This window comes from Corticium candelabrum, chromosome 6 (assembly GCF_963422355.1).
Source record: "Corticium candelabrum chromosome 6, ooCorCand1.1, whole genome shotgun sequence".
NCBI classification, from domain to species: domain Eukaryota; kingdom Metazoa; phylum Porifera; class Homoscleromorpha; order Homosclerophorida; family Plakinidae; genus Corticium; species Corticium candelabrum.
The window spans coordinates 16,774-35,000 of NC_085090.1; the positions used below are offsets into that span (position 1 = coordinate 16,774).

General features: G+C 42.7%; 3 protein-coding genes across 6 annotated transcripts in view; 1 reads left to right on the forward strand and 2 right to left on the reverse strand.

Moving 5' to 3' along the window:
• Positions 1–997: 997 nt before the first annotated feature.
• On the reverse strand, positions 998–12,222 carry LOC134181274 (N-terminal Xaa-Pro-Lys N-methyltransferase 1-B-like). Of its 3 annotated transcripts, none has more exons than XM_062648522.1 (7): positions 12,202–12,222; positions 2,394–2,506; positions 1,794–1,841; positions 1,660–1,729; positions 1,471–1,594; positions 1,315–1,416; positions 998–1,242 (listed from the first exon to the last, which is right to left on the reverse strand). In XM_062648522.1, the coding sequence occupies exons 2-7, from the start codon at positions 2,430–2,432 to the stop codon at positions 1,227–1,229; spliced, it is 399 nt and encodes a 132-aa protein (XP_062504506.1). In that variant the 5' UTR covers positions 2,433–2,506; positions 12,202–12,222; the 3' UTR covers positions 998–1,226. The 3 variants fall into 3 exon arrangements, with proteins under 3 accessions (XP_062504506.1, XP_062504504.1, XP_062504503.1); XM_062648520.1 differs by lacking the exon at positions 12,202–12,222 and adding an exon at positions 6,155–6,176; XM_062648519.1 differs by lacking the exon at positions 12,202–12,222 and having other exon boundaries at positions 2,394–2,904.
• A 3,806-nt stretch (positions 12,223–16,028) lies between these two features.
• Positions 16,029–17,005, reverse strand: LOC134181409 (N-terminal Xaa-Pro-Lys N-methyltransferase 1-like). Its single transcript, XM_062648687.1, has 3 exons — positions 16,895–17,005; positions 16,511–16,609; positions 16,029–16,295 (listed from the first exon to the last, which is right to left on the reverse strand). Exons 1-3 carry the CDS (start codon positions 16,976–16,978, stop codon positions 16,200–16,202), a joined length of 279 nt encoding a protein of 92 aa, XP_062504671.1. The 5' UTR covers positions 16,979–17,005; the 3' UTR covers positions 16,029–16,199.
• LOC134181408 (synaptotagmin-10-like) overlaps positions 17,002–18,227 on the forward strand; it is a 13,631-nt gene continuing 12,405 nt past the window's right edge. The window contains exons 1-2 of one of the 2 annotated variants that reach the window (XM_062648684.1): positions 17,002–17,084; positions 17,155–17,291. In XM_062648684.1, the coding sequence (XP_062504668.1) occupies positions 17,184–17,291 (108 nt within the window). In that variant the 5' untranslated portion in view covers positions 17,002–17,084; positions 17,155–17,183. Of the gene's footprint in view, positions 17,085–17,154; positions 17,292–18,227 lie in introns of those variants that run through there. The other variant, XM_062648685.1, reaches the window with a different exon arrangement.

Below are 18,227 nucleotides of genomic sequence, written 5' to 3' on the forward strand. Positions count from 1 at the left end.
TAATTGTTATGAACTGATGTATACTTATGTTTGCAGTGCACGAGTCGTTTGACTTGTTAATTATTAATTATACAGTTAATTAATAATTTTTTTGTCAATGTGCTAACCAACATACTGTACAAGGTGTATCATTCCAGTTTATCTTTGATTTACTTAGAACGCGAATGAATGAATGAATGACTGCAGTGCATTGAGCTCGTCTTCCTGTGGCCATGGCAGGCAAGTTCATCTCTTTCCTGACATACTGTAACCGTCTTTCTGTGAATGTCCAACAAACGTCTTTGTTGTCTCCAATAGGTACACATGCATGTACTAATTAATTAATGTTGTTACGTAGGTTGCAAATTTCAGATTCAGTGAACTATGTATCATTTGCTGTTTCGTCAGCACATTGCATAAATAATCATATCAAATTGATCGAGTCTCGACTTTCTATCTTGCATGAAGCAAACAACACGTCTGCTAATTCTTTACGGTAAAAAATTCTTGAATTCAAGCTTTTCCAAGTGCACACTCTTAGATAATTAATTAACGCGAGCTAACAATATTTAATTGTTATTATACGTCGTTGTTTATGCTAAGAAATGATAGAAATGCTTCTACTTATCAATTATACTGAACTCTTCAAAGTAAGAATAGCGTCATGTTCGTGGAAAGAGGCCCTACGAAACGGGGTGCCACGCCCACCTCGACTTAATTTACGTTTGCTTTCTCCTGGCTAGCCACGTCTGATCGATGTCCATCAACCGCGTTTGTATTCTAGTCGTGCCTTATTTAACATATGCGAGCGGCACATTGTTGGATCAAAGTCGAAACGCAACTCATTTTCCAAGAAGCTTTTCAGACTTGTCCCTAAGACTACAAGAGTTTAGGGGCATGCACTCTGCTAAACTTATGTTATGAGGTGATAAGGTATAACTGGAGTTATAATCATTTTATATCGTTAGTTACATTCCTATTTATAAAGTTATTTATGATTTTAGTAACAACGTGTGAATGCCATTTATCAGAATATTCCATGCTAGTTCGGCATACAAAGTACAAAACAAAAAAGCCTATTTTACTTTCTTGTGACCCTAGTCTGTAACTGAAGTAGACACAACAAACTGCATGGGTATATATGTACAAGCAGGTCGTGGAGTACTGCTATAAATGCTACATCTGTTACTCTGGCAGCAATTATCTATAAATTACAATATCATTTTGCACACGATTCTAACTCCAACTCATCTCAGAGCCCACCTACACAAATAAAAGAGACATTTTGTGCATGAGAGTTTGGTTTACAATACAATGAGCAAGTTGCTATCTCACATATTCACGTCATACATCTGCTCTGGAAATCCTAGCTGTTTGTCTTCCTGTACTACTCTAAGACCCGCAGCAGTAAACAATTGCCTAAAAATTTCCGCTGACCTGAAAAGACATACATTTAGCGTAATCGAATAGGATCTGGAGGAACATAGGCACCTTGCTACGCTGCTGTCAACGTGGTCGTAGTCCTTACCTTCTGTGGTCACATTTTCTTTAACTATAATGATACCCACGGTTGTAAGCCCTTCTTGACAACGTTTGACAAAAGATATCAAATCCTCTGTTGATTAATTACACCACAGTTACCATATACAGTAGTTAGAACAGAGAATACCGTGAACAAACCATCTGTAAGATGAGCAAGTACCCATTGACACCAAATGACATCATAATGACCAATCTTGGGTGTAAATGACTGCACAAGAATGCTGTCATAACATCACTTAATTAAGAAAGCATATCTATTAGTGTAATATCACCTGTAGTCCACAGCAATAGTAACTCCCCACCTTGGCAGCGGCCCGTCCCTGTAAGTAGTAATTACAATAAATCTGTAACATTCAGACAACTTGAGCAGTATAACGTGTTAAAATGATGATTACCAGGTAGGTACTTATTTTTCAGGATGGGTGAAAAACATTGGGTATAACGTTATTTGCTGTTTTAAAAGGTTAAAAGTAACACTACCACCGTTGTTATATTCTGCATTCATAGCAAAGTATGTTAACAAATATATTAATACAGTTACATTAGATCAATGACACTTACAATATACACATTACATGCCATGTTATGATGTATATATCAAACTATATCAAATATGACAAAAACTAAGTGCCTGAAAAGAGCAGTTAGGCTAATGAGTTAGCTATTTTCTTATTTTACAGCATAAACATTTCAAGACTCAGATTTAATTAACCGTAAAGTTAGGAAATTGCATTACCCTTACACAATAGTTATATCAGTTATACATTCATTGCCATGCAGTCAACATCTAACCAGTCATCAATGTGCATTCTGACTAACACAAGCTCATAACATTCCCATGAGAGTAATACAAGACACCACAAAGTGCATACCAAGTATGACTTTGATTTCTCCAAAAAACGCGGGTTCATTTCAACAAGATCCACAGCGTCAAATGTGGGTAGAAGGACATGTTTACTAACTCGTCCAATTCCAGCACCACAGTCTACAAAAATAACACGTATTCAGCTGCTTCATACAACAACCTCAATTACACTGCTAAACACCAGTCTCTATCTAAATGGTTGAGTAGAAAGCAGAAATACCAGATAACTGCGGGCAGTTACTTTATATCTGTTGATTTGTCTTCAACGGGATATTTAACAAACACCTTCCAATTCATTCAAACGCATTCCCACACGAGTTAGACTACATGTCATGGTCTTTCACCACCGATTAAAGCCAATCTTCTAGCGCTTGGGTTTCTCTCCAAATTCTGATTGCGTTTGCACCACATCCACATTACACATTTCCAGAACAGGACACTCAGGTAGAGTTTCATTTGTCTTCAGCAGGATATTAACTAGGGGTCATTACTCTAATCAGTACGGGCAAAGAATGGGCTACTCAACTAGTACCAGATAACTGTAGACAGTTACCCACTTTATAATGATAACAATAATAATGAAGAAGCACTTGAAGTGCAAACCCTCGGCCAGTATGCAACTTGAAAGTAACTTAGTTGCGCTATGACAAAATCGTATGATAGAATGGTATGATGTGGGTAATAAATAAGAAGCATTATTGAAATGGTCACAGGTCGAGCTTGAGGTAAGTCACGTGACTGGCTGCTACGGCGTACAACGGATAGCTACGCAGTCCGTCAGCCAACGTCCCGTAGGACCTCGCTTCTATTTTTTACTACCTTCGCTGGTCGGTTCTTTGTGCAGGTGATTGTTTGTGCAGCTTTTGAGGTCGTAACTATGGCTGGTTTTAGGCGTGGCATAGGTACCAGAGCCAAAACAAAATTAGATGTGGGAACGTTACAAATGCAGCTAGATTAGCTAGGCGTTGTTTCTAAATGCATGTTACAAATGTAGTTGTTTACAAATGATGGAACAAGCCAAATGTTACAAGTCGGAGAGCCTCGACGCTAGGCCGGCTGGCAATCTTCGCCTTACGTGATGAAGTAACGGGCGTGATCATTGTTCTGTTTGTTGGTGGGAAACCTAGGTTACAAATGAAGACCAAACAAGCAGCTCACCACCGATTTTCCAGCTCACAAGAATGTAAAAGTCTCGTTCTTTGTCCAGCTTCTCTAGGCATCTTGTTGTTTGTGCGGCTTCTCTAGCTAGACGTCGCCTACTGTTGTAATGAGGTGACCCCAGAGCCAAAACAAAACATCAATGCGGGAAAACATGCACGTGCACATGTAGATTAGCTAGGCGTCTGTTCGCTCTGACTTTGGATACCGTAAAACAGAAATGAATAGAGACGCACTAGCGTCCTTACAGGTCGGCCGAGCCGCTTTGTCCCACAAACAGACGCTGCCATGGACAATGCACGTTCCCCTTCGCAAATTCCCGTCAACGCCGAATTTCTGTTGAAGACGACACTAGTGATTGTTTCAACAACACCACGGCCGATCAGCCACGCACACCCAAAATTCAAGCTGGCAGACTGCAGAACCACTATGCAGAAACACTGTGCAACAAGCAAAATGTTACAAGTCAGGTACAGCTACACACCTCGCTCCTGGTTGTTGTTGGGGAAACATACACGTACAAATGTATGTGCTAAACCCTTAGAGCAAAGGACTAAACACCATGTACAGGACGGACGCCCGATGGCCGAATTCTCGTCAGCAGCTACCAAACAGAGGTGGAGCCTCATGATGACATCACGTTCGTCTATTGGTCAGTAATGACACCACTTCTCGTCTATTGGTCAGAATAGCTTCATTTGCATCTCCGCTAACCAACTATATATACCGTCGATGGGTCGTACAGTCGATGGGTCGTACGGTCATCGAACGACTACTATACCCTCCACCCGGAAATCCGGGCCTCGGGTAACAATTATGTCGTCATCACCCTCTAGGTAGGGTAAGTGGTATCTTTACCCTCAACTGGGCGCCCACCAACCCAGCAAGTAAGTCCCAGAAAGGTACATGTTTCTGTGTAATCCACATAGCACTGGTAACTGGCCTATCGATCATTGATTGCGTGCGCTACAAAAATTTCGCCAGCTATAAACAGAACGCCCAATAGATATCAAGGACTACCATGAAAGCACTGATCCTCATTGCCAACGATCCCCATGTCAGATCACTGAAACTCCCCATCGATGGAAACAAATCTAATCTCACAGATATAGCCAACTAGACGATGAGAAAGAACCAACACACCCGTTTCATTATGTGTCGTTATGCCCCTCCATGATGGGCAAGTGAGGTCTTTACCCTCATCTGGGTGCACCCAACCGAGTATGTGAGCCCAGCAGGGTACATGTTTCTGTGTAGCGATCAATGACTAGACAACTTGATATAGATTGCCCGCATTACAGTTGACTGCAAACTCGTGAACAGTAGGCCTACTGGATATCAATGACCACCAGGAAATCACTGAACGTCATCATCAATGAACCGTTCACCAGACCACAGAAACTCCCCAACGACTGAAATGAGTCACAGTCTCATGGACGAAGCTAGAGAAACATGAGAAAGAAGACAGACAAGTTTCATAATTTACTGTCATCACTGGGATTTGAACCCCCAAACCATGAAGTGGTAGCCATTGTCGCTAACCACTAAGCTACGGCGATGATTTATATTGTCATCATCACTCTCTAAGTAGGGTAAAGTGGAGTCTTTACCCTCAACTGGGTGCCCACCAATCTGGCAGGTAAGTCCAAGAGAGGTACATGTTCCGTGTAATCCATATAGGCGCCAGCAACTGGCTTATCGATTATTGATTGCGTGCGCTACAAGGATTTCACCAGCATGCTCTGTAGATATCAATGACTACCAGGAAACCACTGATCCTCATTGCCAACGATCCCCACGCCAGATCACAGAAACTCCCCATCGACGGAAACAAGTCATCTCACATACATAGCCAAAGAGACAGTGAGAAAGAACCAATAGACTCGTTTCATTTATTGCTATTGCCACCCGGGACTGAACCCAGGCCAATCCCGAGTGGCAACAGCAATGTGTGTGTGTGTGTGTGTGTGTGTGTGTGTGTGTGTGTGTGTGTGTGTGTGTGTGTGTGTGTCGCTATGCCCCTCCATGATGGGCAAGTGAGGTCTTTACCCCCATCTGGGCGCCCACCAACCCCGGTAGGTGAGCCCAGCAAGGTACATGTTTCTGTGTAGTCCACACGGCGATCAATGACTAGCCAATTCGATATAGATTGCAGGCATTACGGTGACCGCGAACATCAAGCCAGCACGCCTAGTAGATATCGATGACCACCAGGAAAGCACTGAACGTCATCATCAACGGACCGTCCGCCAGACCACAGAAACTCCCCCACGACTGAAACGAGTCAGTCTCATGGATAGAGCTAGAGAAACATGAAAGAGAAAGACAGACAAGTTTCATAATTTACTGTCGTCACTGGGGTTTGAACCCCCAAACCATGGAGTGGCAGCCATTGTCGCTAACCACTAAGCCACGGCGGTGACTTATATATATTATTATTATTGTTATTATTTACACTCAAAAGTGATAACCAAACCACTAATTGAGAAAATGCTTGCCCAGGAGAAACTCTTGAAAATTTTATTGCTCACATAATCAAATCAAATCAACAGTCACAAAGACACAACAGAAGCTTACAGCAAAGGTAGAGATGGTAAAAGATAACCTTACTGATGACCTTCAGAAGTCAATGTCTTTAGCTCAGGAAAAAGGAGATTCACCTTGGTTGACTGTCCTCGCTTTACAAGAAAATGGATTTTCACCTAATAAAAGTGAATTTAGAGATGCTATATGCCTACGGTATAAATGGAGACCTCAATCTCCATTAGACAAGTGTGCTTGTGGAGAAAGTTTTGATGTCAATCATACATTGCTGTGCCCTACATGAGGCTTTCCTTACATTCATCATAACGAATTGAAAGACATGATGGGTGACCTCCTAAGCAAAGTACTGTATAACATGAAATAGTGGCGGAAAATTATTTTGGCGGATTTTTCAGCGAGCGCCAATATAAAATCATCCATTTATGTCACTACAGGAATATCATGACGTCATCACCTAAGTGATCAAGCATCATGGTGATGTGGCCACAAGATGGTAACCCCTGCTTGCCGTCTGTTGTGGCTACCCTGTCTAGCAGGAAGATTAAACATTGAGAATAAGGTCGTGAAGCTATTGATGAAGCAGGTAGAGTCACACGCAATACGTTATTTGTGCTGACACAAAAGTCTTCATCACTAGACAGTAGTTGGAGACCAGTTATACCTGAGTGAGTGTGGAATATTGAACAGATACGGTATCACTTATCCAACAACAATGTCAAACTGCCAAAATAAATCCGCCCATACGCTTTTCTGTCAATTTCTTAGTTAATCACCAAAATAATTCTCCGTCAATGCTGCATCTTACACGGTATGTAACGATGTTCAAATTGAACCAACTTTACAACTTCTATCAGGTGAGATCCTGCCACTTCAGACTAACTGCCGGGACAATGGAGCTCAACTAGACATATCGGCAAGGAGCTTCTGGGTGACAGATTTCATAAAACCTTTTTTGACGTTCAAGTTTTCAACGCTAATGCAGCATCTGCCAGATATAGTACCATGAAAGCCAACTACAAGAAAAATGAACAGAGAAAACGAAAACATTAAGAATGAATTCGAGAGATAGAGCATGCATCTTTTACACCTATAGTATTCTCATGCACAGGAAAATGCAGTAAGCTTACAAAAACCTTCTTGAAACATCTTGCATCATTGTTGGCTGAAAAGCTTCATTTCACATACAATATGACAATCAACTGGCTACGGTGCAGGATCTGCTATGCTCTTCTTAGAGCTTCTGTCGTGTGTTTGAGAGGATGCACAACAAAGAAGAGTTTACAAATATGAAGAAGGTATTGAGCAAGCTGTGGCCACTAGCTGCCTAGCTCACTAACTCATTAATAGTTTTCTCTAATACTCTTTAGTTAGTTATTCTCATTGCATACATATCAGATGTTGATAACACAATCACTCTAGTTTTAGTGCTTAGTAAGTCACCGCCATGGCTTAGTAGTTAGCGACAATGGCTACCACTCCATGGTTTGGGGGTTCAAACCCAAGTGACAAAAGTAAACTATGACTCGTTTCAGTCGTTAGGGAGTTTTGTGGTCTGGTAAACAGTCCATTGACGATGACGTTCAGCGCTTCCCTGGTAGTCATTTGATATCCACTAGGCATGCTGCTCCAAGTTCGCGGTCACCGTAATGCCTGCAATCTATATCAAATTGGCTAGTCATTGATCACCGTGTGGACTACACAGAAACGTGTACCCTGCTGGGCTCACCTGCCGAGTTGGTGAGCGCCCAGAAGGGGCAAACACCCCACTTGCCCATTATGGAGGGGCATAACAACACATAATAATAATAATAATATCAATCGACGAACCAGAAAGCTCCTCTCTATGCACGATGTCCACCATCCTTCTGCAGACGTTGACCGACTGTACGCTCCTTGCAGTGATGGGGTAGGGGGTTACAACAGATTGAGTCGACATATCAATATCGTATTGTGAGGTTGAACTGTTACCTTGCTGACAGTTCTGATCCTTTCATACAGATGATACAGGAGTGTGACTCCGGAAAATCCCACACTCGATCAAGCGCATGGCTTGTTGCTTTACTGCACAGCTGCGGAGGAGTCTTGCTTCGGATGACAAGTCGCAGAGCTTACACAGGAATGCATCCATCACGGTTGAAGGTGGCTTCAAGCAAGTGCCTGAAACAGATGCGAGACATTACCGTACATGTTGCAGTTCTCTTCCTGTGCGGTCCTGGAGAGGAAAGCCTATGCATAGGCAGTATCGTCGTCTCACTGAGCAACCGCCTGTGGACATGAAAGAGACCTACAGATGGCTAAAGGCAGCGAATCTTCCTGCTGCAACTGGGGAACTGGTTGTTGCTGCTCAAGACCAAGCTCTTCACACTCGGTACTATGAGGGCAAGATTCTACATCGTGATGTCAGTCCTACTTGCCGCATGTGCAGTGCAGGCCTGGAGACAGTCGACCACATTGTGGCAGGCTGTAGTGCTTTGGCATCAATGGACTACACTGATTGACACAATCAGGTGGCCTCCATCATTCACTGGGATGTTTGTCACTATTTTGGGGTTCCAGTGGAGAGCAGATGATGCCGGCATCATCTTGATAGGCTTGTGGAGACGGATGACATTACTATGATGTGGGATACCACCATCCTCACTGCCAGGAAGATCAAAGCCAATTGTCCAGACATCTGTCTCAGAGATAAGAAGACAAACACTTGTCTTCTTATTGATATTAGCTGTCCTGCTGATGGCAACATTGGCAAGAAACATGCTGAGAAGTTGGTGAAGTACAGCGGCTTGCGAGTGGAGATAAGCCGCATGTGGCATTGTCAAACACTGGTGGTTCCAGTGGTCTTGGGAGCTTTGGGCACAGTGCACGCAGGTATTGCATGGTGGCTGGACATTATTCCAGGTCATCAAGACCTGCAGCACTTACAGAAAACAGTGCTTCTGGGATCTACTCGGATCCTTCTTAAAGTCATGTCTTCTTTCTAGACAGCCGTGATGGTCTAAGTACTTCTGAAGCAGGGTTTGCTTCCGGTACTTGTAATAGACTTTACAAACCAGACAGATCTGATTGAGCAGGACAAAAGTCACCGCCGTGGCTTAGTAGTTAGCGACAGTGGCTACCACTCCATGGTTTGGGGGTTCAAACCCCAGTGACAACAGTAAATTATGAAACTTGTCTGTCTTTCTTTCTCATGTTTCTCTAGCTTTATCCATGAGACTATGACTCATTTCAGTCGTTGGGGAGTTCCTGTGGTCTGGTGAACGGTCCGTTGATGATGATGTTCAGCGATTTCCTGGTGGTCATTGATATCCACTTGGCGTGCTGTCCACGAGTTCGCGGTCACCGTAATGCCTGCAATCTATATCGAACTAGCTAGTCATTGATCACCGTGTGGACTACACAGAAACATGTATCCCGCTGGGCTCACCTGCTGGGTTGGTGGGCGCCCAGATGGTGGTAAAGACCCTACTTGCCCATCATGGAGGGGCTTAATGACACATAAGCCACTGATCACCGCCATGGCTTATTGGTTAGCGACAATGGCTACCACTCCATTGATTGGGGGTTCAAATTCCAGTGACACAGTAAATTACGAAACTTGTCTGTCTTTCTTTCTCACGTTTCTCTAGCTTTCTCCATGAGACAGTGACTCGTTCCAATCGTTGGGGAGTTTCTGTGGTCTGGCAAACGGTCCATTGAAGATGACGTTCAGTGCTTTCCTGGTTGTCATTGATCGCCGTGTAGACTACACAGAAACATGTACCTTGCTGGGCTCACCTGCCAAGTTGGTGGGCACCCAGATGGGGTAAAGACCCCACTTGTCCATCATGGAAGGGCATAGCAACACACGCTATAACCTAGTAGTTAGAGTTCTGGTTCTCTGACCATGATGGCCTGGGTTCAATCCCAGGTGGCAACAGCAATATAATAAAACGAGTCTGTCGGTTCTTTCTCACTGTCTATTTGCCTATGTCTGTGCGAGTAGACTTGCTTCTGTTGATGGAGAGTTTCTGTGATCTGGCGTGGGGATTGTTGGCAATGAGGATCATTGCTTCCTGGTAGTCATTGATATCTACTAAGCATGCTGTTGAGAGCTGGCAAAATCCTCGTACCACATGCAATCAATGATTGATAAGCCAGTTGCTAGCGCAATATGGATTACACTAAAACATGTACCTCTCTGGGACTTACCTGCCAGGTTGGTGGGCACCCAAGACCTCACTTACCCTACTGAGAGGGTGATGATGACACAGTGGTTAGAGACCATGGCTACCACTCCATGGTCTGGAGGTTCAAACCCTAGTGACGACAGTAAATTATGAAACTTGTCTGTCTTTTTCTTTCTCATGTTCTCTAGCTTTGTTCATGAGACTATGACTCGTTTCAGTCATTGGGGAGTCTGCGGTCCGGCGAACGGTCCGTTGACGATGCCTTTAAGTGCTTTCCTGGTGTTCATTGATATCCACTAGGCATGCTGTACCAAGTTCGCGGTCACCGTAACGCCTGCAATCTATATCGAATTGGCTAGTCATTGATCGCATTGTGGACTACACAAAAACATGTACCCTGCTGGGCTCACCTGCCAGGTTGGTGGGTGCCCAGATGGGGGTAAAGACCCACTTGCCCATCATGGAGGGGCATAAAAACACATAATAATAATATTAATAATAAAAATAATAATAGTAATGGCTACCACTCCATGGTTTGGGGGTTCAAACTCCAGTGACAGTAAATTATGAAACTTGTCTGTCTTTCTTTCTCATATTTCTCTAGCTTTATCCATGAGACTATGACTCATTTCAATCGTTGGGGAGTTTCTGTGGTCTGGCAAACGGTCCGTTGACAATGACGTTCAGTGCTTTCCTGGTGGTCATTGATATCCACTAGGCATGCTGTTCATGAGTTCGCGGTCACTGTGATGCCTGCAATTTAAATCAAATTGGCCATTGATCGCCATGTGGACTACACAGAAACATGTACCCTGCTGGGCTCACCTGCTGGGTTAGTGGGCGCCCAGATGGGGGTAAAGACTCCACTTGCCCATCATGGAGGAGCATAACGACACACATACAAGCCACTTTATATCATGTCACATGGGTTTGCCAGCTCTGATTGGCTGATACAGCGGGTACAAATCGTTTGTACGTTGATAACCTACCGCCGTCAAGGGCAACGCGTATATGCTACCGTTGCTATGATCAACAGCACAACGCAGCTGGTTTCAATAACACGCAGATGATTTGATATGCCTTTAGTGAGCTACTAAACAGCCAACACACTTAGACTCCGTCTAATTAGTTAGTACCTACCAAATGGTTACTGACAAACAAGTAAGAAACAAGATCTACGTACTCACAGCTTAAAATGAATGGTAATTCAAACCAATGGTAATTCAAACCAATTGAGAATTAATGTGGATAACAAGCCTGCTCCATGCAAGAGTTGTGCAGCTGTCACGCATGTGCATGCACGTGCTGAATTCGAAGTAGTGTGAGACATTGATGGTATTTAGTTAATTATCTTTAATCACTTTGATGAACCCATGTGTTTTCAAAGAATTACCGTATACATTCTAGCAACAATTATGATAATGATTAATTAATGATAATGACAATAAATTGACAAAATTAATAAAATTTACATTGATATTTACAATAAATACACACGGACAGAACACGCACGCTCATAGCTCTGATTCAGGGTTCGAAAAATCCGGTCGCCAAGTCGCCATATGGCGACCACTTCTAGATGGCTGGCGACTAAACGAACAGTGTGGTCGCCAATTTGACGACTAGAAATAATTGTAGTTTCTAGTCTTTTGTGGCAGCGGCTCTTGAATGCGAACCATGTTCTCAGCAGATGTTTTTGTTACATGTCCTCTTTCTACGTTTACCATTTAGTGGCACCCTGCGACGTTGCCACCCACCTAGCACCTTCGTAGATATCGGGTAACAACATATCACCAAGCAATCTTTTGAAAGTCATTGCCATTCTTTCATCATTTTTACGGACTGATTGGTCTCTGCTATCAGCTCCAGACAAACCCAACTAAAGACCTGCAGGCGCGTATAATTTTTCAAATAATTGTGGTTACTCCTATCCTTCATATGCTATACCAACAAATCCAAGTCAACAGCATCGATGAGACGCCATTGCACAGCAGCTTCTCCCGAATGAAACAAGAAATTCGCAGCCAATCGTAGTTGAAGGTGACGGCAACTGCCTATTTAGATCCTTTTCTATTAGACTCGTGCCCAGTCCTCCTCCACGCTAGGTTGCTTACACCACGTGCGCTAGCTGTCACGTGTGTATAGGTCCATGTGGTTTCACACGTGTGGTTGGCCTAAGCACGGAGGAGGACTGGGACCATGCTTCGTCACGTGACAAACATGTTTGTAACATGACTGAAATGGCGTGACATGATTGGTAGATACTAATTCTATTTAGCATGATAGTTTCCGTAGGAGGGCTTTTGTAATGCATGATTACACAATTAGAAAGACTAAGTACACAACAATTATAGAGCCACTAAGCCATTACGTGCCGATAACTTGTTGATGTCGTTGTCCGTGAGAGTGCTACCAGAGAAGGACTTTCGAGAAGAGCGGTCTCAATGGTAAGTGCAAGTCCATTCGCGCGCGCCTAGACCTTCTAGATACCTGTCGAGCCACACGAGTACGTGAAGGTAAAGCCTCTTTTTCAAAAGGCTGCGACGGGTCCTGATCCCTGTGTCTGCCAGAGCACCGCGTTCAGGCGTCCCTGTTAGTTACGTCTAGCAGATTTTGTTGGACCAATTTTAAGCTAATATCAGTCATGTCGAGGTGGCTCGTAAGCTTTCCCGGAAGCTCGGCACAGGATGGACCATGCCACCAGAACATACGTCTACGTTGGTATTGCCTTCGCACCAGTCTCTGTTGGAGTTATAGCACATTCTACTGACGTTTCAGACTTGCGGAATCACCCCTCGCCTTATGCAAGTAAGATACGCACTGCGTACAAGAGGTGTGCACGTGCAGAGTGCCTGTTTGACCTGTAGATGTCACAAGGAGAAATCGACAAGATTCGAATCAAACAAGTGGGACTTGTCCAGCTCCAGCGAAGCAACATGTCTCAAGAGATTATGCGGAGACGCCAATCAATTGGCAATTAGTAGAAACGACTCTGTCGAGATAGATCGAACGTTTGCGGGAGTCCGACTGCTGTTCTCTTGGTCGAGGGCCTGTTTCGTGGCAAGATTTACGCCGTTTCTCCGTGAAAGACATCGAAGACACGATGCGTCGTCAAAGCCCTCATTTGTTTGGCATCTTGCAAGCGCTGGTCAAAGGGAAAGCCAACGAGGAGGCTGACAGCACACGCCTGCAGGCTCTCATCACTGGCACTGTGGCACTGAAGTTCTGAGATCGCCAAAGCAGTGGGATTGTACTCCTAACAGCCTACATGCTTGTTTGCTCGCGGTACAGGAAAACAAGCTATTACAGACCTCAACAATCTTGGTGTCTCACAATCATATCAACAGGTTTAGCGACGTCTAACTAAAGAACTTGGCGAATGATTACCAGGATGTACAGCAGCTCACGAAAGAGACACACATCTGGGTGTATGACAATCTGAATTTGTATTTAGATTTAGATCTGCTTTAGATTTGTGAAGGTAGTCAAATGTACGAAATATGTCCGTCATGGGCTGCGTTATCCTACTCTAGACTCTGCTAGCCGGCGCAGTTTTACGAAGAGGATCGTGCATGTGCATGATGGCGTTGATTTGTGAGGCCAGGCGACTGACCGGTTGTAGGCAGGCTCTTGCTAATCTACCACCTTCTGTGTCGTTTAGCAGAGCCTTAGCAACCTATTAGAAATCTTAGCTGAGACCAGCGGGCTGAGCTAAATAACTTAATTAGACTCAAAGGATGTCACATGACGAAGCATGGTCCCAGTCCTCCTCCGTGCTTAGGCCAACCACATGTGTGAAACCACATGGACCTATACACACGTGACAGTTAGCGCACGTGGTGTAAGCAACCTAGCGCGGAGGAGGACTGGGCACGAGTCTACTTTTCTATGCTGTTCAAAGGAAACAAAGAATCTGACCATCTTGAATTGAGACAAATGAAAACTACTAGGCAGATCTTGCAAACGGTGGGCGTAGGAAGTGGCAAAACAAACAGCTTTTTCCCAGTAAGCTGCCTGAGTGTCTTTCTATCAAAAGAAGTAGACCAGGTACGTCCAGAAGCTCATATGTCTCCTAGTGCTATTAGGAAAGTTTGTTCAGACCAAAAATTTCTGCATGTCCAGTTCTGAAATCTAGACGTTGAATGATACCACGCGCTATTGAAGCGCTACAATAACAAAGTTTATCAGGTGCATTCCAAAAATTAGCACAGCTAGTCATAGGAAACCACGTGGGGTGTGGGGTTTCCCTTGAGAGTTACCGGATGTACGTACTGTTCTCAGCAAATCAGTAGTGGCACTGAGTCATATAGAGAATTTTAAAAAAACGCTCAAAGAATGCTCATGTCTTATGGATGGATTGCCAGGATGTGGATGTGATGACAAACCACATAATCACATTACTTAACATTACAAAACAACACAACCATATTTTTGTTTGGTTGTAGCTATACAGTTAGTTGAAAGTTTCTATAAAATATGAATACTCATACTATTATGAAGGAAGGTAGCTTGTCTTGTGTTGTTACTGCATTTAGCTGTGTGTTGTACGTGTGTTAGTATGCCCCCAGTGGGAACTGCATTACTGTGTGTGATGCGATAGAAATAAATGTTATTTATTATTATTTATATTTATTATATTATTATTACATAAAAGAATCCCAAGTACCATACTGTAGATTGATGTGTTTACTTGCTATCTACAATGTTCATCCAACATGACTGCAAATTCCTAGTCAGGTCTTAATTTAATGTCAAACATGATAATCTGGGAAAGGGTCTCAACAGTGATATTAATGACTTGTTTACTTCTGAAATCTCTGACCTAGAAACTAGTGAAAGTTTGGCGACCAACCGTTCCTCTAGGTTGCCAAACTGGCGACCAGATTCAAACACATTTTTCGAACCCTGACTGAAGCAACAATGTAAACACAGCTTCATTTACTAGTAATAGTAATGAGAAATTTAGTTAAGAATGTAATCCATACCTTACTTCAGTTTGCCAGAGTCAGTCAGTATGCTGTAGCAGTACAGCAAAAGCAAACGGTTTACAAACGGTATCCTAAACCACTTCCCAAAAAACCAGCGAAAAATTTTCTTTCAGATATTTGAACAGACAACACCTACATACCACGCCCACGTGCTAAACTCATGTGTCACGCCCATAAGGCTACACCTTAAAATCCTGGCTAGAACCCTGGAACTTCACGACAAAGTAGGAGCTTCGTGTTCTAGCAACTTCAAAAATAGTTTAGGGTGACAAACCCTATCATATGCTTTTGAAAGATCCAGGAAACTTCCAAACACAAAATCATTCCCATTATCCAGGAAATAGTTGATAGACTCTTTGACTACAAAGGTAGCCATGTCACATCCATGGTAAGCCTTAAAACCAAACTGCTGACTGGCAGAATATCTGTTGTTTAGTTGAGCTAAAGAATGGTATGGATGTTTTCTAGTAGAATTAGCAGATTCATTTAAATTACACATAGAATTGGCCTTGACTCGCTAATTTACCAGACTGCTGTCTTTGTAGAAATATCCGAATTTTTTTTGTAAAATAAAAGCAGCAAATCCTAGGGTTGGCCTTTGCAAAAATGCTCATAAATTATGTTACTATCATATTATATCACCATCTTCTAGTGTAGAAGATACACGTATTTAAATGACATTGCCAATTAATATAGCATAGTCCACATATAAAGCCTAAGCCAAACCAAGCCACACCTCAATTATAGCATATAGTATATATTATATTATGAAAGCAACAGTAGACATCACACTGTTCATTTCTACTTTCTCAATTGTCACACTGTTCATCACTGCAAACAGCTGGTAATGTAACACAGGAGATATATGATGCAAACACTGAGCTCTTCAGCACTTAGTGTAGCAAAAGTATTGAACTCAAATAAGACATTAGCCTCACTGTACTTATATCTGATGGTTCAGTGTACGTATAATTGCAAGTGACCTGCCTCCAACATAACACATGCAGCCATCTTACCTAAAGCAACTCTTGTACATATGGAATCACTCTTTCCCTACACAAAATATCAGCAATTACAAGAACCCTGCAAACCAACAAAGAAATAAAGAAAAGCCAGGCTATGTACATACATAGTTTATACAAAGAATTATATGTGAGACATAATAAAAACAAACTTGACCAACATTTAATGTTAACTTAGTTTTTAGACCCTAAAAATTACTATTAAGTGTCTAAAACAAAAAATAAAAATTAGTAGATATTCCTTACTTTGATAAACTGCTGAAGAAAACGACGAGAACTAGTCACATCAATAGACAGCAGCCGAGTATGTCCTCCAAGCATGCTGCTAATAGTAGGGGGTAGATCCTATTAAAATAAAACAATGACTCACACATCACAATTATCTATAGCTAAAAACAGGTGACGCCTATCTCAATCTTTAGATCTTAAACGTTTACCGCAAATTCATTTGAAAAACTCAACTCAGAGATTTAGCAATATATAGCTACACGTGGACAAAACTATACTTGAGATTTTGGATTTCTATTCTTTTGGTATCTAAACAAACCTGACAAGCACTGACTACAGTCTAACTACTATACTCTAGACAGACTACTGTACTAGGTTGCTTTTAGCTAGTATTTACCTTACCTTCCAGTATTTCTCAGCTTTATCGTACCACTCTTCTCCATCTTGCTCTGGGTTATCACAGTTCTCAATTTCGTTGGTAGCCATACTGCACTACGCATACGGGACAACCAAAACGATGAACCACGTGATTGATCTATGTATGCTGCCACCAGTCAAGAAAAGTTTCAACTCTCTCGTCTCTCTAGCTAAGGTTTGAACTACAACCTGCATTATCTATTCACTGTGTAACTAAAACGTTTGCACGTCTAAACGTTTGACAGCTAGACCAAATGAACAGAGAGCTCTAGCTATGGGATGTGGTGCTAGCAATTCGTTACCGTACGCGTCCCCGTCACCTTTTCTCGGCAACAAACAACGCGTACAAAACAAGAAGAAGACACCTAAAGATGAAGCACTAGTGAGAACAACAAATTATGTTGTGCCTGCTGTTGAATTTGTTAGGGTGGGTGTGCTAGATTCGGGACAGTAAGTTATCCCGGCTGTCGCTTCTATAATTTGCCTGATGCGCAATACCGTAACAGCAAATCTTTCAACCTACAAAATTGTACGTGTTTGATCTGAATTCAATAGCAACAAGACCAACGACGGCTTATACAGGCTACGCCCGGTGTTACAGTGATATTTGTTTCCCCGGGTTACAAGTTTCCCCGCACACATGTTTTGTGTGTCCCCGCAAACATATATCACTGGACTGTCTACATCAAAGATACGGCAAGAGCATATGCTCCAACCATTCAAAATCTAATTTGTAAGTTTTTCAGATAATTAGAAGAGATTTTAATTGTTTTTTCCTGTAATAGCTTTATTTATTTAATTTATAGTCTAAATTCAAGTAGCAATGCCAGAATTCATTGGAAACACAATACTAGGTGTGTTTACCTAGTGTATGTACAGTAGTACAGTAGTACAGTATACTTATCAGTGTGCGAAATAACGGCCGGACATTGGACATTTACCGACCGAACGAAGCATTTGTCCGGCCATTCGTGATTTCGCCGGACATTTTGTCTGGTGGCGTAGCGGCAGGTGTGGAATTCCATATGAGCAACTCACATCCCAGTATCATGTAAACAAACGTAGTTTCCGCAGTTTGCGCACAAAACAAACACAAACAGCCATGCGTGGTAGGTGTACAGTATAGCAGAACGTGCATTTTGTCAAATCCCGGATGTGGGCGCTCAAGTACACAAGCTGGGGCTCCGAGGTGCGCAACAAAAATGCAGCAGACAGCCACGGACGTACACCGTGAATGGGGCAGGATAGGAAACTCAAAGATATGTGCGTGTGATGTTTTCTGTAGGGGCTATAAGAAGCTGAAGATGATTAGGTTGAT

Bases quoted from the DNA above. Each gene is read 5' to 3' on its own strand.
- LOC134181274 (XM_062648522.1), bottom strand. From the start codon at position 2,432: ATGAACCCGCGTTTTTTGGAGAAATCAAAGTCATACTTG. The intron at 1,730-1,793 runs GTGATATTACAC...ATTCTTGTGCAG, and splicing joins ACTATTGCTGTGGACTACAG to TCATTTACACCCAAGATTGG. The intron at 1,595-1,659 runs GTTTGTTCACGG...ATTAATCAACAG, and splicing joins ACTTGCTCATCTTACAGATG to AGGATTTGATATCTTTTGTC.
- LOC134181409 (XM_062648687.1), bottom strand. From the start codon at position 16,978: ATGGCTACCAACGAAATTGAGAACTGTGATAACCCAGAGCAAGATGGA. The intron at 16,610-16,894 runs GTAAGGTAAATA...TTATTTTAATAG, and splicing joins AAGCTGAGAAATACTGGAAG to GATCTACCCCCTACTATTAG. The intron at 16,296-16,510 runs GTAAGGAATATC...TATTTTGTGTAG, and splicing joins TTCTTCAGCAGTTTATCAAA to GGAAAGAGTGATTCCATATG.